This window comes from Triticum urartu, chromosome 2 (genome assembly GCF_003073215.2).
Source record: "Triticum urartu cultivar G1812 chromosome 2, Tu2.1, whole genome shotgun sequence".
NCBI lineage: Eukaryota > Viridiplantae > Streptophyta > Magnoliopsida > Poales > Poaceae > Triticum > Triticum urartu.
In genome coordinates this window covers 1,491,789-1,516,381 of record NC_053023.1, presented here as the reverse complement: position 1 = coordinate 1,516,381, position 24,593 = coordinate 1,491,789, and the positions used below count along the sequence as shown (strand labels likewise).

Sequence of the window (24,593 nt, the reverse complement as noted above, 5' to 3'; positions counted from 1 at the left end):
TGCATAGCGGACGGCTAAAGCATGCGGAGAATGTCAAGAGAGGGCGGGGTAGACCGAATTTGACACGAGAGGAGTCCATTAAGAGAGACCTGAAGGATTGGAGTATCACCAAAGATATGGACAAGGGTGCGTGGAAGCTTGCTATCCATGTGCCAAAGCCATGAGTTGGTTGCGAGATCTTATTGGTTTCATCTCTAGCCTACCCAACTTGTTTGGGACTAAAGGCTTTATTGTTGTTGTTGTTGCAGCTGCTGCTGCTGCTTGAATTTTAGTCTTTGGATTTTGTTTTGGAATAAAAAAACAAACAAAACACCACTCACTCGTTGCGTTCTCTTCTTGTTCTTCCTCCCCTCCTCCTCCTTCCTTCCTTCCCTTCCTTCCTGTGTCTCCTCTCCTCCTCTCTCGTCGTGCTGCTGCTGCCGCTGGCTTGGGCTTGGGCTTGGGCTTGGGCTTGGGCGGGGCCTAGATCCGGCGGTCCTCCGCCGCCGACGCCCTGCCGCCGCCGGCCTTATCCGTTCATCGCGCGCGCGGGGCATCCTTAGCCTTATCCTTATCCTTAGGTATGTATGCTTCTTCTTGATTGATCCAACCCAAAGCGAACCTTAGCTGTCCCCAGGCGGGATTGATTAGGTTAGATACGATTCTCCCTCCGCCTCTTTCTTTCTTTCTTTCTTTCCTGGTTATTAGGTTAGATTAGATCTACTCTACTCTACTCCTTAGCTGCTAATATACTAGTACTAGTTAGCTCTACTCCTTTCCTGGTTATGTATGTATGTATGTATCTACTCCTACGTATGTATGTATATGTATGTATGTATGTATGTATCAAGGGCAGGATATAAATATAAATAATTCCAAGAAAAGAAAAGAAAATAAAAGAAAAGAAAACAAGAATGAATGGTCGGTCGCCACCGTGGAATTCATTCAGCAAAATGTCTCCCTCTTTTCACGCTGCCTGTTTATCATTAGCTAAGGTTCTCTTCTCTTCTCTTCTCTGATAGCAGCACAACAGATACACAACCATGTCTCTAATTATCTATCTATCTATCTATGGCAATAAAAAATGTATCTAGATTCCTCTTTTGTTTGACTTACTTATACATATAATATAATATGCAGGGCAGGGCAGGACCAGACCACATGTGCCGTCAACCGTCGACACTTGAGCTGTCTCCAGATGAGCAGCTTGCTGCTGAAGAAACCTTCAAGTTGTACTGCAAGCCAGTTGAGCTCTGCAATGTTATCCAAAAACGAGCCCTTGATAATGTATTGTACTATATATGTAACCTCCCTCCCTCCCTAAATCCTGTATAGCTGTTTTCATTTCATTTCACACAACCAACAACAACTACAACAATACAATGGCTTTCTTTTGCAGCCCGCTTTTCTGCAAAGATGCCTCCATTACATGATACAGGCAAACCGCAAAAAGAGGTAGCTCTCATTCATTCAGGTCCCATATTTATGTTTCTGAAACTATTTTCTTTTCTTGACATGGATAGATAGATAGCAGAGCAGAGGCTTCACTGTTTTATAGTATCTAGTTTTCTGACCCCTTTAACTGAATCTTGTCTGTTGCATCATGCGAATGCTGACCAGTGTGTGTTTGTGTTTGTGCTTGTGGATGTAGGATTCAACTAACTGTATCCCTTTCTCGAGGCACAAATACTGACCACAACATCTTCCCCCTTTATGTTTTGTTAGCTACACCTACTAGTGATAGCATCCCACTTGAAGGGGTAAGTAAGTGTTCCCCTTTTTCAGTTCCACTCACTATTTTGTTTTGCAGCATAATGCATGGTGAATTTGCAAACATTCTTGTACCAAATTAATTAATGATCTCATTAAACAATGCCATCATCTTTTGCAGCATTCTCCGATATATCGATTCAGTCATGCCTGTTTGCTTACGTCATTCACTGAATTTGCTAGTAAAGACCACAACAAAGCCACATTCACAATTCCAGACGTCAAGAATATAGCAGCAACCTCCCGAGCTTGCAACCTCAGCATTATCCTTATCCGCTGTGGTATGATGTGCATCATATGTGATCGTGCACGGTTCACGTCTCCTCACTACCGTCACATCTGGTTCCTTTTTTTTTTAGTTTCAGATTCAGAAGGGCAGGTTGGAGAAAATAACTGCTCTGGGGACCATGTGGAAGCATCTGCTCTCCGAAGTAAGTTTGTATCACATTACCATGTCTAGTAGCCAGTATAGCTCAACATATGTGCCTTTTAAAAATTGAATATCAGAAACCAGCTATGATTTGTGGGGTTATTGAGTGCAACTACTTACTATCATTTACGTGATGCATTTTGACAGAGTTTGAAGGGAAATGTTTCTGGGGTAAAATACCAATTAATTTACTTGGTTCGTCGTTGGAGAATTGCGTGACTTTAAATTTGGGACATACTGTTTACTATCATTTACGTGATGCATTTTGACAGAGCTTGAAGGGAAATGTTTCTGGGGTAAAATACCAATTAATTTACTTGGTTCGTCGTTGGAGAATTGCGTGACTTTAAATGTGGGACATACTGTGGAGTTGGCTTCTACAGTTACTATGAACCCAAGCTTCTTAGAGGTACTTAGGTTGAACTTTTCCATATTATTAAGCTTCAGTTTTCTTAATGTATATACTTCAACTTTTCTAGTAGTACAATTTAACCATAAGATGGATGACAATCCTTTGCATCCTCATGTTTCAGACTGAATAAATTACGTTAGCCACCTGTATTTGGAAAATTTACCCTATGTACTAGCATGTAACTTTAGTTGTCCTATAAGGCTGCGGTGCCTGTCGTTAATTAGCAAATCATGTTCCAGAAGTGCAGGTGCAAATTGTGAAATCAGTAGTGCAGTTTGCATCTTTGTAACACAACATGTTATAAGATCCATGTTAACACTAAAAGTTGTATTCTGTAGTGTATGGAAGTTTAAGTGATTACGCAAATCTGTTTTCGTTTCGGTTGTGCCTCAGATTTCACAATCATTTTTGTTTACTTTATTAGAAACTGAAAAATGAAGAGAGAGTTTTTGGGGCGTAGTGGCCGTTAATTGCTTCCGCTGTATGTTGACCTACTTGCCTTGATTATTTTTGTACATCCAGCCAAAATTTCTGGAGCAGGACAGTTGCTTGACATTTTGCTCTCATAAGATTGATGCTACGGTAAGGGTAACTCTGTTCCTTTATTTATTGATCTAATTATCATTTCCATATTTAAGGGCAACGGATTATATTGTAGACCTTCTGCCAGTTACTTGCGCAGCTTGTCTAAGATTGCTGTTATTGTTTCAGGGTTCATATCAACTCCAAGTTGGCATATCCGTTCAAGAGGCTGGTGCAAGAGACATGTCTGAATCTCCGTATAATAGTTACTCATACAGTGATGTCCCACCTTCATCATTACATCATATTATAAGGTAACACAATATTTGGGTTTGGTGTTGGTTTAGAATGCATGGAGTTGATCTTTTAAATTTGGCTGCTAGTATACACAATATTTGGGTTTGTGTCATGTTGAGATGATATTTTTAGATTTTGCCATCAAAATTCAAAAGTAATTTCAGATCATTAAGCTTAGTGTTTTTCTCCTGAAATATAATTGATGAAAGTAATTAGACAAATTACTTGTTAATTTTGGAGAAAAAGTGCAAAATGCATAATCACTATCTATGGTTCAATTGGAAACATCTCTTTGGCAGAGCCTTGATTGTTCAAAAGAGAGACCCCAGCTTACTTATGCCTCCATCTCATGTAATTAAAAAAGTTAAATCACTGATGATTGTTCCAAGTGACATTGTTTATGTCTTAAAGAAGTACTACTCCAGTATTGTGGTGAGGCTGAAGTCAGCCTGTCCCGACCTAGTGTTTGGTCAGGTCTTATTATGACACTTTGCTCTAACTTTCAGCTTTACAAACACATTTGCATTTTGGTATAACCAAGTGAACAAATGGAAATGTATATTTTCCGCAGGTTAAGAGCTGGTAATGTGATTTTCAACTTCAAGTACTACAACAATACTATGCAAAAGACTGAAGGTTCTTGCTTACTCCAACATTTGGGCTCATGCGGTTTTCAAATCCATTGGCATTTGCTTGCATCATATACTGGCATTTTCCTTCCCTAGGTGTTCTACATTTTCTCCCTGTACCTGATTTGCGGAGCGTAATTAACTAGATATGCTAGGTTAATAATATCAGTATATCTGCAACTAAACTAGTAAAATATCTTCTGCTACGACCTTTCGATGGTACACATGTTATTGAAATGTAAGCTTATGATGTTTTATGGTGGTAAAATTATTACTTTGTCCAATTAGTCATGGTGAGATATGTATTATACAAATATTAGTGTATCGACACAACACAAAAGGAAGTACCTAGGACATGATTTTGCATATGATCCTAGGACATGTTGCTGAGTCAGTTGGCTACTCCTGTGTTTATTATACAGTGTACATTGTTTTGAATGCTTATCATGGCAAAAATCTGGTGTTTGCAATTAACTACGTTCAGTTTTGCATCACTGAGTGACATTTGTTGGTCAAGTCATATATTTTCTGTTTGGCTCGTGATTCTTAATATTGTCGATCCCTTCTTACCAGTCACCGAAGATTTTGCTTGCGCCTTTTGCTTGGTAAAGTGTGGAAGCTACAAGGTAAAGTTTGAAGCAAATTTCCATTCGAAATGTTGCTTATTGCTGCTAAGGGCCGGTGAATCATGTCACCTGCTACATTTAGGGTAAAACGGAATCTGTCTTGTTCACGCTGCACCATTGATGTCTTCTTGTTCTTTGTGAGGAAACTTAGATTGTGTTCTTTTTCTGCTCGACCTTTCTTATTTTTTATGGGAACAATGTTGTGCACACATTCTCTGAGGCACATCTCTAATGTTGTGATTCTGGCGATACTAGGGCCTGGGGTGTCACTTGAACTCAACGCATGACCTATTCCACTTTGAGTTTTGGGTTGGTAAACTTCTGGAATTTCTATTGTAAATCTTATTTGATCGATGTCATAATTTGATTGTTGGTTTGCTCTTTACATTCATGCAGATATCTGAAGAATGCCAGGCTGTTAATGTTAGTCTGAAGGCTGATGCCTGGAAAATGGAGGTAAAACAGTGATACAGAATTTCCAGAATTACCTGATAATAAATGAGCTGAGTGTTCTGAAGGATACTTGCAGAATCTGCATTGCATATTGTTTTCCATTGAAACATTCTGTTATTAGTGCCTCGAACTAATAATCCCATTTATTTTCCAGCTTGTGGGCAAGGGAGTTGATCCAAGACATCAAACATTTTCCTACTGGTACGCTCTTTCTCAATCAATTTTCATGATGGATCAGCTCATCTTATTTCTGTTTGATTTTACTAACTGTGTTGCATCAGCTCAAGGCTTAAGATGCGTCGTCGAAGGTCGCTAGCCACAGTTGAGAATATAAGCCCCGTACATCCACATATCATGGATTCAGGTTCACCTGAAGATGCCCAGGCAGGGTCGTCTAAAGACGAGTTTGTTCAGAGGGAAGATGGTACATTCTCATCTTTTTCTTTTTCTTTTTTGGGAGTCATCTTATGGTATCTTACTGTGGCATAAACTACATTCAAATGGTAACACCATAATGCAGTGTTTCGAATTGTACAGTGATGTTTCTGATTGTGTCTTCGCCTACTATCTTATATTATATAATAAATACAGTGTTTCAAATTTCCATTCCTGATGAAACCAATCAAAAAATTGTTCCTAGACTGATCCCACAGGTGGACAAAAGCAGTCAAATTTTCAGTGAAACTGGAATTAAGAATGAGCCAGTTGTTTGTTTGCACATGGAATTTCATCTCTGAGAAGTCCTGCATGCTGTTTTGAATATAGCATTTAGACCCTTGCCATAGGTAGAGATTATTGCAACTGTTCTTTGATTATACTACCTGAATGAATGCTACAAACCACATAAGTTGTTTCCTAAGACACAGATCATGCCTGCAAATGCTGATTTCTGATGTCTAAAATTTGCAGATAATAATTCAGTAGCACCCGATTCTGCCGAGCATGATCACTCATTAAATGGTAGCAATCTTACACCACCGACAGTACTAGAGTTTGGGAAGACAAGGAAACTATCTGCGGAGCGAAGTGATCCCAGAAAGTAGCCCTTCTGTTTACATACTTCGCTGATATCATGCTAAGCATTGTATATATAGCTGTTTGTTTGTCCAGACATTTACAATAGAAAAATGTTAAACCAACTGTTTTTATGTGTATATTATGTGGCAGCCGACAACTTCTGCAGAAACGTCAGTTCTTCCATTCTCACAGGGCACAGGTGTGTGAGTGGGAAATAAATTTTGTTCATCCTTATGTCATGTATGGAACTAACAAGAGCACCGGGCATCCAAAAAACAGAATGTGAATATAAAAATATCTGAATTTGAATTTGATGCTGATTTCTAGTAGATGAGAGGTCTAAAATTTTCTAGGCTTTGACCTGCGACTCGTTGGAGCTTGGTGAGAAGTAGTACTCTTGTCTTCACTGTCAGCTTCTCTTGAGTTAAAATATGATGATCTGGTGTTTTATATAAATACCAGACTATGCCAGTTTTGCTAGCATGATGTCTGAATTATTTGTGTTCAGTTACAACTAGCAGGTGGCAAATCAAATACAGTTTTCTGCCAAGGTTTCACTTGTGCCAGCCAATTTGATGCCAAGGCTTCACTGTAAGAAAGGCTGTTTTGTTTGCATGCATAAAAAAAAAAGAATCTGCCTGTTGCCAGCTTTCTTGTTCTATAATTTTCTTGCTCATCATTTACGCCCCTACTAAAGCTTTGTTTTATTGGATTTTTGATATTACTTAGGGTTTTTATGCCTGCATTTCATTTGATATCTAGTCTAGCATGACGTCTGAATTTCATTTACTCTTGTTTCTATAATATTTGATATCTAGTCTAGCATGATGTCTGAATTTCATTTACTCTTGTTTCTGCATTTGACATGTGTAGCTTGATTGTTGTAGCCAATGGCAGTGGAACAAGTTTTGTCAGATCATGACAGCGAGGATGAAGTTGACGATGACATTGCCGACTTGGAAGATAGACGGGTCAGCAGATATTTGTCTCTCGTTAATTACGGTTGAGAAACATACTACTAGAAACATATCTTAAGTTATTACTTGTTTTTTTTCCTTGGTTGCAGATGCTTGCTGATTTTCTTGATGTCACGAAAGATGAGAAGCTTATTATGCATATGTGGAATTCATTTATTCGGAAACAAAGGTATGCGTGCAAAATCAAGTGTTTTACGGACGGTACTCGCTGAACCCTACATGCCTCGTGTCTTGCTGAAAGAGTATGATAATTCATTCACAGGGTGCTAGCTGATGGGCATATACCTTGGGCCTGTGAGGGCTTCTCCCGGCTTCATGGACCGCAGCTTGTACAAAACCCTCCTCTGCTCTGGTGAGTCCCTCCTTCATGGACCGGCTTGACTGATTTGCTTGCTGCGCCTGATTGAATGAATGAATGAATGAAATGAAACAACCCTCAGGTGCTGGCGTTTGGTGATGATTAAGCTGTGGAACCACAGCCTGCTGGATGCGCGCGCCATGAACACATGCAACACCATTCTTGAGGGATACCAACCCAACAACAAGATGTTTTAATTCTCATTTACTGAAAATGTCGATGTTTGCCGGATAATTCTTTCCTACCAAGTCGTTTCCCCTAAGATAGATATTTGTCTTCTTCTTCTTTTTTTTAAAGTCACTTCTCCATACTTGTGAATGTTTAGACTTTGCACTTGTCGTTCCCCTTTTAAATTACAAATTCTCCAAAGAAATTGGTAATCAAGTCACAAAGAATGTGTTAGCTTTCCCCGACATATAAAGGGCGCTTTTCTTTTATTGACTCAAGATGTAGCATCAAACATATTAAATAAGCAACACGCAGGCTCTGCATATCTAAGATGCACTCGGTCAAAGCCAAACAAAAAGATTTTTTTTTTGATATATCAGCAACATTAGTCATATGTCCATCACTGTGCCTATTCCTATATAAAAAAATGTTCATCGATTTTCTTCAAATAATGTTCATTGAATTGAAATTTTGTTTCAAAAAATGTTTCGCATATTCAAAAATTATCATCAAGTTAGCAAAATGTTCATCGAATATCCAATTCTGAGCCTGGGCTTGCTCCCGGTCAAGAAACAATTCATAAAAAATTAGAAAAAATCCAAAATTTTGTGCTAAGATAAATTGGTGCGTGAGGTGCGCTCCAATTTTCAGAGCATTTGAACATTTGAGCAGCTCTTAGCAAAAAAGATAGATTGGTTCAGAACAGTATATGAACAGTACGCTTTTTAACAGACCATAAATTTGTTCTTTTTTGCCAAGAGCTACTCAGATGTCCAAATGATTTGAAATTTGGAGCGGACATCACGCACCAAATTATCTACCATGTCAAAAAAAATTGAATTTTTGAATTTTTCTAGTATTTATTTTGATTTTTTTATTCAACGCGGGTGCAGATGAGCCTGGGAGCCAAAACGCCTCACTCAATGTTCATCCATTTTTTTTTTAAATGTCCTTGTCATCGCTCCCCCTTGAGCGCATCGAGTTCGGCCGTGTGGGAGGACCCGAGCCAATGGCATGGGTGAGTCTGCCACCCAAGTCCCCCACCCCTGCTGCCAGACGCCGTGGTACTTCCCCTCTGCGGTTGCCACGACTAGGGAGGTCGAGGAAGCCGGGGAGGGGGGACGGGAGAGGCGGCATCGTTGTGACGGCTTGAGGAGGATTCGACCGATCGACAACAGGGACCTTCGGCCACCGCGTCTGGCCATTGGGAGGAGATGGGGGCGCCGAGGGGGGAGGGGAGGGCGCCGGTGGCAGGGATGGGGGAGGAGGATAGGCAGAAGAGGTGTTTTTTTACTTGGTTGCCCTTTGCCAAGTGTCTCCTTGCATATTGTTGTCCCACCAAAAAAAGAAAACAAAATTATTGTAGCAAGCATAATCAATCAGCCAAGGTTGCCTTGGATCCTACTACCATATGATGGAATCTCAGCTGCAAAATTTCTGCACCTCCTAACACTCATTCAAAGCAGAGATATATATATTCCTTTGTACTACTACTAGTAGGTCTTTTATCTTTCTTTCTACAAGATTGAAACTTATTTAAAAGAAAAAAGGTCAGCATCAAATACTCCTAGTCAGTCAGTCTGCCTGATTATGATTTTGTACTAGTTTCTTTCAACAAGATAACAAGTCAGTATCAACACTACTTTCTGCATTCACTGAATTCACAAGTGCAGCCACCAAACCAAATCAAACACCCCAATTCACTGGACCAGACCAGATTAGAAGCATCTTGTCTGCTCTGCTAGCTAGTTAATGACCTGACCTGACCTGACCTGGTTGCCCCCAAATGAGTTGCCTCACAAATAAATCATTAATAATCCAAGATAAGAGGCTTTACAAATGAATAGCCCTAAAAAGAGAACCTAAGTGGGTAGCTTTTTTCATCTCTCCAAAATTCCCCACCTTTCTTCACCAAAGCGAAAAAAGGCAGGCTTACATCTTCCTTCCTTCCTTCCTGTACAATTAATTCCTTACTTTTTTTTGTTTTTGCACAAATGCTTCTTGTCATCTGTATGGGACCTAACCTGGCATAATAATCGATCAAAACGGAATCAACTACTCATCAAGCTACAACAATCTATCAAGATCCACAGAGACGACAACTTTCAGTTGTGCTGAAGGACTCTATACAGTTCATCCCCCAGGGCCGCCAACGTGACGGGCTTCTGGAGCAGACCGTTTATCCCTGACCGCTGGCACCGGTCCCGGACATTGTCGTCCGAGCTCGCCGCAAGGGCCACGATCAGTGGCGGCCAGCTGTTGCTCCTGAACTTGCGGATCGCGAGGGCCACCTCGAACCCGTCCATCGTGTGCATCGTCAGGTCCAGAAGCACCAGCTGGAAGGACGACTCGCCGCCCGCAAAGGAGGTCATGCACTGGATGCCCGAGCTGACCGAAAAGACTCGGCACCCAAGCTTCTCCAGGAGCTTGTGGGTGACTGCTCGGTTGGTGTCATCACCGTCCACCAGGAGGACATGGAGCCCGTTGAAGTTGGGGATCGGTGATAACCGGTATAGGTCCGAGGATGCTCCTGAGACAGGGGTCACATGTTGCACCTGGAACTGGAGAGCCAGCATGACCGTCTCTCTCAACCCTTCTGGGTCTGATACGGACCAGATATTACCATTCATCATCTGCAACACAACATAAAGCCTCAAGTCAGCTAATAATAAAATATATAGATTACACATCAAGCAAACGACAGAATAAGATTGAACACCTAAGTGCCACAGTAAGATATTTTCTGAGGAATGAACTGATGAGCACAAAGAAAAAGATAGTTACCGAAAACAAGCACCGGAATTCTTTACAGCCAATCACATCATGTTCACTAATAGTTTCAACAGCATGAACAAGCAGCATAAATGATTCATTTTTTATTACAGCACCACTGTAACAAAAGTGGCCAAAAAAAATAAAATCTTATTTCGCCCAGTTTGAACCACAGTCAAGTGCTGAAGATTTCACAGCATTCCGCACAAAGTATGCTGGCAGGAAAATCCAGTGTGATTTGGCAGTTTCATAACTGTAACTACATGTCTTTCAAACAAATAATTGTAACTACATGCTAGCCTGAATGTTTAGTTACTGTATGAAAAACTGAAAAACTGTCGAGACAGATGAGGATCAACAACTAGTTAGTTATCTGCCAATATAATCTTCAATAAGCATGGAGTCCAATACACTTCTTCTATAAATAATATGACAGAAGCAAGAGCCATGAATAATATGACAAGGAATGATTAATACCTGCACAATCTTCTTGCACATGTTGAAGCTAAGGCCCATCTCCGAACTGCTAGCGTTCGGCTCTTGACTTATTTGGCTGGCAGACGCATCCAAAAGGCTGTTTCTGGATTTTTTAATCCTAATCTCAAACTTGACACACACATATCCGGCAGAAAAGTTTGCTCTTCGCAGCAGCATCCAGTCCTGATTATTATGCCTCTCATCCATCTCGTTGTAACTATTCACATACAAAGAGAGGCAGCCCGCACGGCATTGATTTATCAGAGTGCCTACCATGTGCAAGACAATATGGAAAACCCTCTTCTCGTCGCCAACGACCCTTTCGGGCAAAGAATTCTCCACTTGAAACTCGAAATCAACCCCCTTGGAGCCACACAGACACCTTACAACGCTGACCGCTTCCTTAATCAAGGAGTGGAGGCTGAAGGGCCTCCTCACCAGAGATAAGTGCTCACGGTCCATCGTCGATGTTTGCATGACATCATTCATCAACGTCGAGGCAACACTGGTTGTCTTGACGATGGCGTCCATCACGAGCCTTTGCTCTGGATTCATGCTTTCCTGCTGCATCATCGAGACGAGACCAAGGACCGAGTGCATCGGTCTGCGCATCCCGTCATACATGGCACTCTGAAAGGAATTCCTGGCTTCAGTTGCCATCACAGCCTCATGCTTTGCCTGAAGCAAGTCCCTGTGCTGCTGAGCAAGCTTCTCTCGCATCAGCTGCGACTCCTCAAGAACAGCAGCATGCGAGAGCGCGACCGCCACTTGATCGGCGATCACTTCGACAATCTCCAGCTCCTGCTCACCCCACCCTAGGGAACCGTCCTCGGGTAAGACCAAGACCAGAATAGCATAGCTCGTTTCCATCATTTCCGGGGTGCCTCCTTTGAAATTGGACACCCTTAGCATCGGCATCCGTATCGCAGCGACCGCAGCCCCTGCCTCGGGATTGCACCTGCTGGCAGTCCCTAGCGCCGACCCTTCCCCGAGGACCTTGGCGCCCCTCGTCGCCTTTATTTCAACCACGTCCGGGTCAGAGATAGGAATGGAGCCGCTGTGCGACTCGGTTATCTCCCTTTCTCTGAGATGATGCGTGAGGATCATGTGGGTCCTGGCCTCGTTGGGCATCCAGACGGCGCAGTTCTGCAGGTGCAGGGTCTTGGAGAGCTCGACCATGGTTGTGTAGAGGATGGTGTGCCTGTCGAGGGACTTGCGGATCTCCTGGGTGAGCATGCGCACGTGCCAGCTGGCCTCCTCCTGCCTCTTCATCTTGCCCACCTCCTGGTCCAGCTCCCTTGCCTTGATCCTGAGGAAGTTCTCCCTGACCTTGACCCTGAGCAGCTGCGGTATGAGGGTGAGCAGCGTGATGGCGGTGGCGAAGGAGACGAGGGCGGTGAGGAACTTGGCGACGGTGAGGGCGAGGACGAGGTGGAAGGAGTGGGGCTCGTAGGTGAAGACGTTGATGAGGTGGGTGAGGCCGCAGAGGACGATGAAGGCGCCGAACTGCAGGACGATCCACTTGAGGGGGAAGAGGTCGGAGCAGGTGGTGAAGTAGAGCAGCTCGAGCGGGATGGAGAAGTAGGCGGTGGCGATGAGGAAGTCGCTGACTTTCTGGCACTGCAGGATGTTGTCCGTGCTCCAGAGGCTGCCCTCGTCGGCGTCGTCGCAGCCACCGCAGTGGCTGAAATCGCCGGTGGCAGCTCGCGACAGCGGCAGCGGCGGCAGCAGCAGCAGCAGCAGCAGCAGTGAGATGAGGCAGCATGGGAAGGGCCGCATTGCTCTTGCTGCCATGGGCTCTACCATACATACCAGGGTTCATTCATTCAGATTCAGACTGTGGAATTTTGATTTTGTGCAGCAACTGACTGACTCTTGTGGTATCAAATCAAATCAAATCAATTGGTTGATTCCTGCTGACTGACTGACTGACTTACTGACTGGCTCAAGGAAGGAAGGAAGGCATGAATGAATTGGGGTTTGCCTCTGCATCAAATGCTCAAGCAGTTAGTATGAATCAATCAATCGCAAATCTTTCTTTCTTTTTCCCTCCCAAAGTCCCAATAATAAGTAAGTAAGAAACAGAAAAGCAACAAGAGAATCCTCTGACCAAAATTGATGTCTTTCTTTCTTTCTTTCTTTCTAGTGTCCTAGTAAAGAAGAGAAGAGGGGATGAAAGAAGAGAATCCTCTGACCGAAATCCGAGTAAATAAAATCTACCAACTTATACTAGTGTCCTAGTAAGAAATAGGTCTGACCTGCGTGCTGCGGCGTCCGTCCGTCCAGCCACAAATTACATCCCTTGAGCGGAGGAGGAGGAGGCCAGGCGAATCTCCGGCCTCTGTGGCACGAGCTACCGCCGGCGGCGCCGCCTTGGTGCGCGGTGGTGATGGGTCGAATCGGGGCGGCTAGGCGGCATTAGCGGGCGGTGGATCCAAAGAGCAAGAAGAAGAAGAAGAAGAAGAAGGGAAGAGAAAAGGAGATTCTCATCTCCTCCTCCCGCCGATTTCCCCTCCCCTTCCCACCGGTCCGGTGGGGGTGGATGGATGGATGGATGGGGGCAACGCGGGGTTGGTGGGCTACAGACCGACCTACAGTGGAGTAGAGTAGGAAGCAGGGAGGCAGAGTGCGAGGTGAGGAGGAGGTGGGGGAGGGGAGCCGCCGGCCGGAAAACCCAAAGAAGGGAAGGGAAGGGAAGATGGGTTGGAAAACCACGGCAAACGAAGCAGCTGCTGCTGGTTTGGTTTGGTTTCCTTTGGTTTTGCAACAGGAGCGCACAGGTCTTCACATTTTCCTCCAGCTGACCTACCAAGAAAAGAAACGAAAAAGATAGAAAGACATAGCCATTTTCTTCCACCTACACAATACTATACTACTCCAATAGCTCATCAGGTGCCCTCCAAATTTCACATCATTTGACATATGAGTATCTCTCAGCAATTTGTCTTTTCGCTGAGACCTACTCATATGTCCAAATGATCTGAAATTTGGAGCGCTTCTCACGCACCAGTTATCTATCATGCTATTTTCTTTTCTTTTTTGAAGTTTTTTTTTCTTTTGTACTTTTTCTCACTTTTTTTCTTGAACGGGTGCAGATGAGCTGGGCTAAGAAATGGATATTCGCCTTCTCATGCCTTGGGAAAAAAATGAGATCTTTTCTTTTCTATACTTCTCGTCTGGCCGAATGTAACACATACTATCATATCTTTTTCAAAGTTTGGATCAGCAGTTGTTCTACTATCGTAAGGACTTTTGAATATTCCCCTATCCCCCCAATATGAACAATAAATTCAAAAATATACTGGAAAATCCAAAATAAACCTGGGATTTTGGCATATCAATCCTGGGTGCGCAATATACTCCCGTGTGAAGTTTCATGAAAAAATTACATTCGTGGTATTCTCGGTAAAAAGACAACAAATTCCTATGTATACAAAGAAACTGTTTGGATGGATCGTAGTTTAGATTGAGTTTCTTCCCCATGCATATATTTTCTGGTATTTTTTGCGAAACTTCAAACGGGGTGGATAGGGCAGCCAAATTTGATATCATCATATGGGGGTGGAGCGATCAGGAGCTCTTGTGTATTTTCCCTAATCCTCACTCATATATACTGGCATATATATATTGACTTTTTCCCTTTCTACAACTAAACATGAAGCGTTCTGCGTGTGTTGTTGGCCCTATAGTGACGCATACACAAAGTATATAATAAAATATTACTAAGCTCTTTTTAAATATAATTGAAACACGTCATTTAAAATACAGAATTTTCAAAATGCATACATCCATAAATGTTTAAAGTTCCGGACGCGAGATTTCCTCAATAGTATTTCACTCCAATTTGTATCCAATGGTGTCAGGGTCACTTTAAGTGAAGCTCCATTCACTTTTTTTTGCTCAATGGTATTTCGGTCACTACAAGTGAAGTTTCTACTGCTTTCCATTTTCATTTATATTTGTTTACTATTTTAGTTTGTGTTCATTGCAACAACACTCTTGTTGCCCCTCAAAAAACACTCTTGTTGTGCAATTGCACTTTTCTTTGTTCTGGTTGAACTTTCACCTTTTTAAATATTTTAGTTTGCATTTGATGTAATCGTATTTTTGTGTGGTTGTACATAACTGTGGTACTGTAGAACTTTCAATTTCTTCTAATATCTATTAATACTTTTTAAATATTTTTAATTGCACTATTTTGTGCAACTGTTCTTTAATAGTGTGGTACTATACACCCCCCCGCTTAAATTAATTGGGCCACAATAAAATGTGCACATGCATATGTTCTGATATTCATGGAGAAACAATAGAAATAACACAACAATATTGCTCATCCAAGGCCACATCTTGCTTTACATAGTTTTTACAGCCTTATGAACTTGTGGTGTGTGCTCCTTGTCGGTGAACACATGGCATGTTGGATACACGATTAGATGTTGTCACCCTTTGCCATGAAAACCAAAGTTGCGCATCCATTTAGTCTGTAGATGCACATGTAGCGGAAACCTTTATGGCCACTCCTTTCGAACACTACATTGAGTCGAATAATAAAAACAATAAGATTTAGCGTACATGTAGGATTAAATATATGGATTGGATCGGGGACTGGTAAGGTCTTAGTGCTACATGCATATTGCTAATAGGAAATGGGAACAACATATTCAGGTCTTCGAATTTTCGACAATCAAAGTGGTCTTTCCATTTTTCTTCCACGTAAAAAGTACTGGGTATTTGTATATTCCACCTTAGAGAGTGTTTTATTTTATTTTATAACTTTGGTAGTCTTCGACAAACAACTACTCTACCAACATCTGAGCCGGGCTACATTTTATACCAGCCATGGATATGAGATGAGCCATTTTCAAACACTCCGTAGGAAATCATAACAACAATCCAAGAGGTTTTTTTAACCCACATTGTATAACCCAACAAAAAAACTATACATTGTTCCGTACCCTCTTTTTCTTCGGACTACCGTGCTGTCGATATTTGTTCTCTACCTATCCCATATCTACCCAAATCGATCTAGAGTTCGCCCCATTCTCGTCCTCCGACTCCCCCCCCTCTCTCTCTCTCTCTCTCTCTCTCTCTCTCTCTCTCTCTCTCTCTCTCTCTCTCTCTCTGTGGCCTGACATGCCGGTCACGGCTGTCATAACCTTGTTTAAAATCGTCTAAAACGGGCATGGAACTCACTTGGTAGTTTTTTGCCCAAAAAAAACTAAATTTGGTAGTTTTCGGTCACTATCAAGGAACATGTGGTTTCGCGGGGACACAAATCCCAAATGTGCTAGTTTTTCTTGTTAAATACTAAAATTAATATCAATGGAAATTTTAATAGTACAAGTTACGAGCGACACACTTGTCATAGTTGTCACCGCGTTTTGTAATGCTTGCAAACACCTCAATGCCGGCGAACATGACATGCTGGCTCTGCGATTGAATGTGGACATGCTTTGGCATCAAACCGGCCGGAGTGATGTTCATGTGGCAAGAAGCTTTGCCGTCGCTCTGGATGAGTCGGAAATTGCCCTAATTAAGATCATTCTTGTGTGCTTACTAGGTAGCATTACAAATGATTTTCCCTAACCAAGTTTTTCAGCATACATATATTTCAGCTACCAGCTTTGGATGACCTACACCGGTTAAAAGGGGAAAAGAAGGGGGGAAAAAAGAGGAAAGGATAGGCTTGGCTTTGGCTGCCTCGTGGTCATGCTGACTATGCATATCCTCTTTCTTTCTTGCAAATGCAAATAAATAAAACACCACACGTGAAACACACCTAGTACTACGTACTTTAGACTGCACCTACTTACAATTAAGCCAGCCAGCATCTGGATCTGATGTGATCTCAAGAAAAGAAAATCCGGCGGGGGCATGCATGACAAAGCATCATGGTCCGGTCGTCGCTGACGGCGCTGGCCCGGCCGACACACAACATGCCATGCATGCATGCACCAGTCGATCGAGATCGAGACGGAGGCACACAACACTGACCAGTGACTGCTACGACTCAGATCTCTGCATGCATGAAGGTGCATGTTTCTTTCTCCCCCAACCTGCCCATACCCATACCCATGTGTGAAGTGAAAACATACTACGGAGGTGTTTGGTTCAGAGATTTTTGCCCCGGGCCTGTTTACACCGTAAAGGAAAAACGCTACCTTTTTTTTGAGGCAACGTCACGAGGCTTTATTAATTCGTCACAATGTTTACAGGGACGGAATGTAGCTCCTGTGTTTGGAAACTCAACTCCGTAAACACATCCCGCCGTTAACGGGTCCGGCCCAGTTATTGCTCGATACCGCCCACAACCCATCAGTAAAGGTTACGGTACCGAGCCCATGACCCCCTCCTCCCCCGAGAGCCCCCTCCTTCCCGCATGAACCCCTCCTGCTCCTCCGCCGCCGCCTCCATGATCCTCTTTGAGTCCGGCTCCGGCGCCGGTGCCTTCCCTATCCCCTTCGAATCCCTACGGAGATTGGAGCAGCCCGCGGTGGTGTTCGGGAAGGGCCAGCGGTGCTTGAGATCGGAGGCCGTTGGCACTGCACATGCCCGGGGACGGCCAGTGGCGCACAAGATACGACCGCCGGCGGTGCTTGGTTTCGGAGATGGCCGGCGGCGCTTGATTTCGGAGATGGCCGGCGATGCTAGAGATCCTGGGCGAAGCAAGAGAGCGAAGGTAATCGATTCCTTTACCAAACGTGAACCAAACAAACTTAAAAAAAAACACCCATTACACCTCCTTAAACGCTGTAATCTGATTACGTTAACAGTGTCGTTTACCATTTCTGTAGCCAAACAGCTCCTACATGGTTGGCAAAGCTAGCAGTACCTCCCTTGTAGGAGGACTGTGCTGTGCATGCATGTTCCTCCCTTCAAATGCATGGTGTGTGGTGTGTGCTCACTCATCTCTCATGGATCACATGCGATGCATGCATGCATGGTTACAAGTAATTAAGCTCAATGCTTCCCTTCCTACTACAGTGCTAACAACATGCACACTACAGTGCTTCACGTGGTGGGATTTTATCGCCCAAGCGTTTCAAATAAGACTACTCCATCACACCCAACTAACACATGCACTGCTACCACCACACTGTTGGGAAATGGACGTTTATTGCTCCCTTCGTTTCTAAATATAAGTCGTGTAAACTAAACTGCTCCAGCGACTTATATTTAAATACCGATGTAATACTCCATCCATTCCATAATGTAGTGCTTCCTCTATCTACGTGCTTCAACTTTGACCGTAAATTTAACTACCAAGACCGATTGCGGCGGGAGCAAAAGTTATATCAGTGATTTCGTATTCGAAAGAAGTTTTTAATTATGTAACTTTTTCTCCCGCCGCAGTCGGTCTCGTTTGTTAAAGTTATGGTCAAAGTTCGACCTCGGGAAGCGTGGGCGCACTATATTTTGGAATGGAGGGAGTAGTATATATATTCTTTCATCTTATTTTATTTCATTTTACAACCCGGCCGCTTACATTTCTAAACAGATGGATATAATTGTTGTAGAATTACCGAGTATATATGGCCTAGACTACCACACACAAACACACACCAATATATATAGCGCCTATTGAAGATTCACACAAAAAAGAGAAAAAACAAAAGTTCGCTTATAGTTATGGAAATAGACAAAGTCATCACAGACGTCTCGCTGTTGATGAAAACACCGCAAAGAGTATTCCACCTTTAATTTAGCCTATTCTTTTTCAGTAATAGTAAAACACGGCCGGATCTATGGGTACTATGATCTATCAACATATGAAATGAAACATTGTACGCATTGATCGAGTTTAACCTTAGTTATAAAACACGGCAGGATCAAACTTATTAATTTATAAGTCGTACGAGTAGTGGTCTTATGCCATGGCGACAATTGTCTTGGTCTCATCGCGCATGTCACATATACTACTACTACTACTAGTTTATAAACACCAACTAAGTAATCAGCTTAGGTCAGGATAGCTAGAAAGTAGACAATGACACGTTCATGCATCTGCTGCTTGCTCGACCGGACCTTTGTGCTAATATAATTTGCTTTACGTAAGTGACGACGTGACACTCTCCTTGGAACTTTGAATGAATGCATGAATGTGTCGCTCTCCCTTGGATTCTTTCCTTCCATTCCATCACTAAATTACCAGTATTTAACACGCTCCAACTACAAGGAGCCACCATTTAATTACTATACTAGTTAAATTAACAATGCTGGTAGACCACCATTCAATACAGTAACATATATATGCTGGTAGATCGTTCAAAACGTCCACTAGTACTCTAATTCAGATGCCCGGCCGGCAAACACGACGCACATATATAGGCAAGTTTTTCTAGATTACCTCTCTGTTAATTGGCACTCCCTACGTCCCATAATATAAGATGTTTTTTGATACTACAAGGAGTAGTTAGTTTGAGGATGATAGCATCTCTAAGAGACCACCAAAATATTTACTTCATCCATCCCATAATAAAGATGTTTTTGCAAGCTAACATGGCTTGCAAAAACGTTTATATTACGGAACGGAGGAGGTAATTATTTAGGCGGTTGAAAAAATAACAAATGTGCTTCCACCGTGCTCCTCCTCCGGCTGACCACCAGTCTCTCCACCCCTTTCTATTCGATATAGACAGGCAATAACAAGTGGAGCCCGCCTCGTCAGTGGGTCATAGTTTTTTCTTTTGTTTTTACTCCATGATGGTCATAAGGGAGCTCATGACGGTCGAACTTGTACTCACGACTGTTGGAGAACAACAATGATGATGGGCAGAGGACGACGCCAACTGCAACATGTGGATGCAAAAGGCGACAATTTTGATCTCTTGCTCAAGAGGATGGGGCGTCGGCTGGGCAGTTGAGGTTAGCTGCTAGCCCATCTGAGTTCAAGCCTTGGCTTTGAGACGCGGTGCTCGCGGAGTTTCTCTTATTAAAAAAAGCCAACGAAGGTTAGACCTTGGGTTGGTCTCATTTTTTTGTGATCTCCTGCTCGACACCGACACGGTGGGGGGCGGCTCAAGAGTCGATGGCAAGAAGCGCGTAGAGGTAGACAAATGGCGGCATACGGGAAGATGCGTATAGGCTACTGAGATTGCAGCCCACCATGGGTATTTCTAGGATAGGTGCACCGTGCACACCCTATGCAAAGTAGGTCAAGCTAGAATATAGCTTTTGGCGGGAAATATCCGTTGGCTCACGGGTGTGTGCGCACCTCATATGAGAAAAAAGATAGTAACTACGAAAAAAGTAAAACAAAAAAAATCGTATTTCTTTCGGAAAAAATTGACCTTATGTTGTACTTGTATAAAAAGTTTCATGTAGAAAAAACTCCAATCGACTTTCGGGCAATGATAAAAAATGTGAATAGTAACTTGTATAGTGTTGATTTTTTGTTTCCATTTAGAATACCATGAAAGTCATTCCGTTTATTTTTATACGAGTACAACAAAAGATCAAGTTTGTTTTCAAAAATATTTCATATTTTGTTTTTGCTTTTTTTAGTTACTAAATTATTTTTTCATATCAGGTGCATATACATCCGACTAAAACCACGAATTCTGAATCTACTAGACCGCGTCCAATGTGTACTCGTATAGTATCTGTAAACATAAGCCGCTGCCTCTTCCTCCTCCTAAAAAAAAGCAGCTAGGGTTTCTACCTCTCACCGGCTCCGACGCAGGTCCGCCTCGTCTCCGGTGGCCCTAGGGCCATGAAGGCGCGGTGGATCCTGCCAAAGGCCGGCGGGAGGGCTTCGTTTTTAGTCGTTTCTTTCAATTTTGTTAGGGTTTGTGTTCTGCTCAGGAAGACGAAACAGCGGCGGCTTTCTGAAGATGGAATAAAGGTCTCCTCGCCTAGCCCCCGTTCCAGTGGTGCGTCTAGCATCGTTGGTGGACGTGTGGAGGTGTGTCTCCGGCGGATCTATCTTTGGTGGATTTGCTCGGATCTCATTGGTGCTCGTCTATGTTCGTATGTCTTTGGATTGGATCCTTCCGATTTATGTTATTCTTCATCTGCGGCGATTGCTGTTCTGGTGCGCTGGTCCTATGGGGCCTTAGCACGATGACTTTCCGACTGTCTACTACAACAAGTTGTGCCCGACTCTGACGATGGAGGGGCAATGACGGCGGCGTGCCTTCGGCTCGCTTCAGTGCTTGTAGTCGTCGCTAGGTGGTTTACAGATCTTGATATAATTTTTATTATTTTTGGTATTCGTTGTACTGCCATGATTCGAAGATGAATAGATCGGTGACACCCTAAAAATAGAGGTAGCGAGAATGGTATGTATAGTCTGTATTAGAATCGGGAAAATAAAAACGGACACGTGACAGTTTGTATAACTAGCTTAGAGTAGGTATTAGAGGTCGAATTGGCAGTGCTTTGACCATCTACTATCTGGTTGGAGAATGGAACTGGCAGTGCTTTGACCATCGACGATTATGATGGACATGTTGATTATGATGGAAAATGGACATGTTAGTCAAGTTATCTTCTTTATGTATTGATTTGAGCATTGATTTGATTTAGATAATTATGATGAATACGAGTTCAACCAGTACCACTTGAGCTAGTAGTAGCTCTTTGGATAGAGCAGGTCAGCAGACTGGATGCAGTGTTCCAGTTGGGACCAGACGTCACGTTGCCACGTCAGTTATTTTAGTGGTTGGTCTCCTCCCGCTTCATTTCAAACTGCCGATATCTATATCAATTAGTGCACGCACGATGACACGTTAATTTGTCACTAATGAGCATATTAACTTTTTGACAAAGGGTGGATTTCATGAACCAACTGTAGTTTAGATGGTTAAATTCCTTGTGGTGAAATTAGCCTATCAGGGTTCAAGTTCTAGGCTTGAAACTGATGCTCGCATTTTTTCTGAGTTTATTTTCAAGCTTTTCGGCGAAGTCTGTGCAACAGGGGGAGTGTATGTGCATGCATTCACAAGGCTGCGTGTATGTATGTTGACATTTACAATTGCACTATGTTAAAAAAACAAACGTTGGATTTTATTAACTCAAAATGAAGCATCAAGGGATACAAACACAATGAGCACACACCCCGCCTCTGTATAGATATGATGCACACAACCAACACATAGGCAGACACACAATAAACCACACCGACAGCTAGCAAAGTCAAATAAGACCAAAGCTACGCCAAGGAAGATAAAAAATAAAAGACATGCACCGAATGAATTGTTGGAGCAATCAAATGGCGCACAACAACAAACAACAACGTTTACCACTATCCTTGACAATGCACATACTCTGATAAAAGTTCTCAAAAAGCAATGTCTTCAAGAAGGGAAACAACGTGCCCGCGTCGCTGTCATGAATCTAACCACTAAAAATTAGATGAGAAACTTTTCACCCTGAAGAGCAAGTCGCAGCAATCTTCATGCAAAGTCTTCAACAAGGGGGCATGTAAACAACGCTTTTGTCATGTACAACCAAGTAAGGCCAGACCTAGGTGTATACCCCAAAACTCGAGACCCGGTACTTGAAGAGCACGGCCAATCTGCAGTCACCTTGTGTTGTTGTCTAAGGCCAGCATATTTGTCCGAACATTGTGTTTGATGGAACTAACACATTAATTTGTCCGAACAGTGCAGAGAAGGATCGAGCTAGGAAGAGGAAGGCTGTCACTTGTGTCTCTCTCGCTTTTTGAGGGGGGTTTCACTTCTCCTCTTCAAGGGTGAGGGCTTCTCAATGGTAAGCGACCTTCTCTTGCCAATTCCTAATTCCTACATAGTACTTAACACGCCAGTTAAAGGCGTACTAGTAGTTGGCGCCTATGTGCGATAGTTAGCACCGGTCCAAAATGAGCCTCTCCCCATCACTCCTATTGGTAACCTTCTAGAAGATTTGGTTCTAGTTTTTTGGTTTTTGTCTGGTTTCTACTGGTTTTTATCTTTTTCCCCTCTTTTTATTTTTTCAAATGCATGAACATTTTTACCATTCATCAAATTTCCTTAAATTTGTGAACTAATTTCAAATTCATAAAAATTCAATTTTTTATTTTGTAAAAATCCACAAACTTTTAAAAACTTTTTGAAAACTTTTTCCAAATCCATGAACATTTATTCAATTTTGCGAGCCTTTTTTCGAATTTTCTGACTTTTTTCAATTTGCGAACCTGTTTCTCTAATTTTGTAAAATTCTTTTAAAGAGCAAACATTTTTAAGATTCACAACCTTTTTCAAGTTTATGAATCTTTTTTACCATTTTTTTTTTCAAATTTACAATTTTTTCAGGTTCATGATATTTTTTAAAAGTCGATGTTCAATAGTCAGCGGTCAACGGTCCGTCGGTCCACCAAGTTAACCTAATACATTAGGGGAAGAACGAGCCAGCTAGGTAGATGCTAGTGGGCCGCGGCCCATCTATCGATCCGCGCGAGCGCCAACGTATTACACAGCTCCTCTTATGAAAGAAGGAAGGAAGGAAGGAGAGCTCCTACATGACTCCCGTATGCGTCAAACAAGGGAGCATTCGCTGAAGGGTAGTGCAAATGGATAACCGACTTTGCCTGTGACCGATTTTCTAGAAAACTTTCTTTGGTTTTTAATCAGGGTTTTCACCCAAAAAACCAGTTTTGTAAGCTACACATTTTACAAAGGGATTTTTAATTCCGTGCCCTCAGTTTCTTAGTTGTGCTCACTTTTCCCAGTCGTGTTTTTCCCGTGCTTTTTGGGCATTTTTTCAGGGGGAAAAGTGAGGAAAATGTGAAGGCAAAAAACACGAGACATGGGGAAAAGTGAGGAAAAAGTTAACAGATGGGGAAAAGTGAGCACAACTATGAAACCAGGGGCACGGAATTAAAAATCCCTTTTACAAACCAATGAAAAAAAGAAAGATATATTTAAAAAAATGTGAAATAGTTCTGAATTCTGAACAATTTTATAATTGTAGAAAATTAATAAAAAGTGGACAAAATATGAATAACGTGAACACCTTTTGAAAACACGAACATTAATTTTCAAAAATATAAATATTGTTTGAAATAGAGAAAAAACCGTGTGCTCGCTCGAACTGGGCCTTCCCATTTTGTGGTGCTCACTCGCTTCGCTTCAGCAGCACTGCGACAACCCCATGACCTGAATTGTATCCCACAACATGTTGTTTTTGATGAAAAAGCTTGGTTTTGGTTTTACCCCTCAAAAAAAATCTGACGCACACAGGCAGCAAATAGGATGCCTCAGAAGGAAGGGGAGCTCCTTTTCCACGCATGGATTGTCGGATAGTGAGCAATCGCGTACCCTTGCCTCCCACGCGTGTGCTTTGGCTGGATGCTCCTATTCTTTTCCGTTATTTCCCTATTTGTTTATCATTTTGTTTTTGTTTTCTGATTCTTTAAAAAAATGCAGGTTCAAAAAAGTTCCTAATTTCAAGAAAAAGTCACGAATTTGACACTGATTCCTGGATTTAGAATTTTCCTCACCAATGACAAATGTACATGAACTCAAAAAAACGTTTACGAATTTCAGAAATGTTCAACAATACAAACAGTGTTGATAATTTCAACAATGATCCAAATTTGAAAAAAATGTTTACTAATTCAAGAAAAAATCATGGGTCAAAAAGTATTTATTCATGAATTTCAAGAAAAGTTCACTAATTCGAAAAATATTCGCATATTTAGAAAATGTTCACGATTTTGAAAATGTTTACTATTCTAAAATATGTTTTGAATTTATAAAATGTTC

General features: G+C 42.2%; 2 protein-coding genes across 13 annotated transcripts; one reads left to right on the top strand and one right to left on the bottom strand.

The window, feature by feature from the left end:
* Window positions 1-288: 288 nt before the first annotated feature.
* Window positions 289-7,907, top strand: LOC125534934 (polycomb group protein EMF2B-like). 12 transcript variants are annotated; one of them, XR_007294560.1, is made up of 23 exons: window positions 289-560; window positions 1,120-1,266; window positions 1,379-1,434; window positions 1,631-1,739; window positions 1,871-2,030; window positions 2,109-2,180; window positions 2,327-2,374; window positions 2,452-2,588; window positions 3,114-3,173; window positions 3,303-3,427; window positions 3,982-4,046; window positions 4,613-4,665; window positions 4,921-4,974; window positions 5,062-5,121; window positions 5,273-5,319; window positions 5,400-5,542; window positions 6,028-6,157; window positions 6,286-6,334; window positions 6,644-6,726; window positions 7,023-7,106; window positions 7,202-7,281; window positions 7,375-7,464; window positions 7,553-7,907. XR_007294560.1 is itself a non-coding variant. In XM_048697985.1 (23 exons), the coding sequence occupies exons 3-23, from the start codon at window positions 1,178-1,180 to the stop codon at window positions 7,665-7,667; spliced, it is 1,842 nt and encodes a 613-aa protein (XP_048553942.1). In that variant the 5' UTR covers window positions 327-560; window positions 831-836; window positions 1,116-1,177; the 3' UTR covers window positions 7,668-7,907. The 12 variants fall into 12 exon arrangements, 11 of the variants coding, with proteins under 11 accessions (XP_048553944.1, XP_048553940.1, XP_048553948.1 ...); XM_048697985.1 differs by lacking the exon at window positions 6,644-6,726 and adding an exon at window positions 831-836 and having other exon boundaries at window positions 327-560; window positions 1,116-1,282; XM_048697982.1 differs by lacking the exon at window positions 6,644-6,726 and adding an exon at window positions 831-836 and having other exon boundaries at window positions 328-560; window positions 1,116-1,266.
* A 1,522-nt stretch (window positions 7,908-9,429) lies between these two features.
* LOC125534933 (ethylene receptor 2-like) lies at window positions 9,430-13,652 on the bottom strand. Its single transcript, XM_048697980.1, has 3 exons — window positions 13,146-13,652; window positions 10,888-12,873; window positions 9,430-10,271 (listed from the first exon to the last, which is right to left on the bottom strand). The coding sequence occupies exons 2-3, from the start codon at window positions 12,691-12,693 to the stop codon at window positions 9,744-9,746; spliced, it is 2,334 nt and encodes a 777-aa protein (XP_048553937.1). The 5' UTR covers window positions 12,694-12,873; window positions 13,146-13,652; the 3' UTR covers window positions 9,430-9,743.
* Window positions 13,653-24,593: the final 10,941 nt, after the last annotated feature.

What these genes read in the sequence shown, in the direction of transcription:
- LOC125534934 (XM_048697981.1), top strand. Translation starts at nt 1,141, where the DNA reads ATGTGCCGTCAACCGTCGACACTTGAGCTGTCTCCAGATGAGCAGCTT. An exon ending in ATAGCATCCCACTTGAAGGG is followed by an intron (nt 1,740 to 1,870) that starts GTAAGTAAGTGT and finishes CATCTTTTGCAG; the next exon opens with CATTCTCCGATATATCGATT. An exon ending in TGAACCCAAGCTTCTTAGAG is followed by an intron (nt 2,589 to 3,113) that starts GTACTTAGGTTG and finishes TTGTACATCCAG; the next exon opens with CCAAAATTTCTGGAGCAGGA.
- LOC125534933 (XM_048697980.1), bottom strand. Translation starts at nt 12,693, where the DNA reads ATGGTAGAGCCCATGGCAGCAAGAGCAATGCGGCCCTTCCCATGCTGC. An exon ending in TGTGCAAGAAGATTGTGCAG is followed by an intron (nt 10,272 to 10,887) that starts GTATTAATCATT and finishes GTTGTGTTGCAG; the next exon opens with ATGATGAATGGTAATATCTG.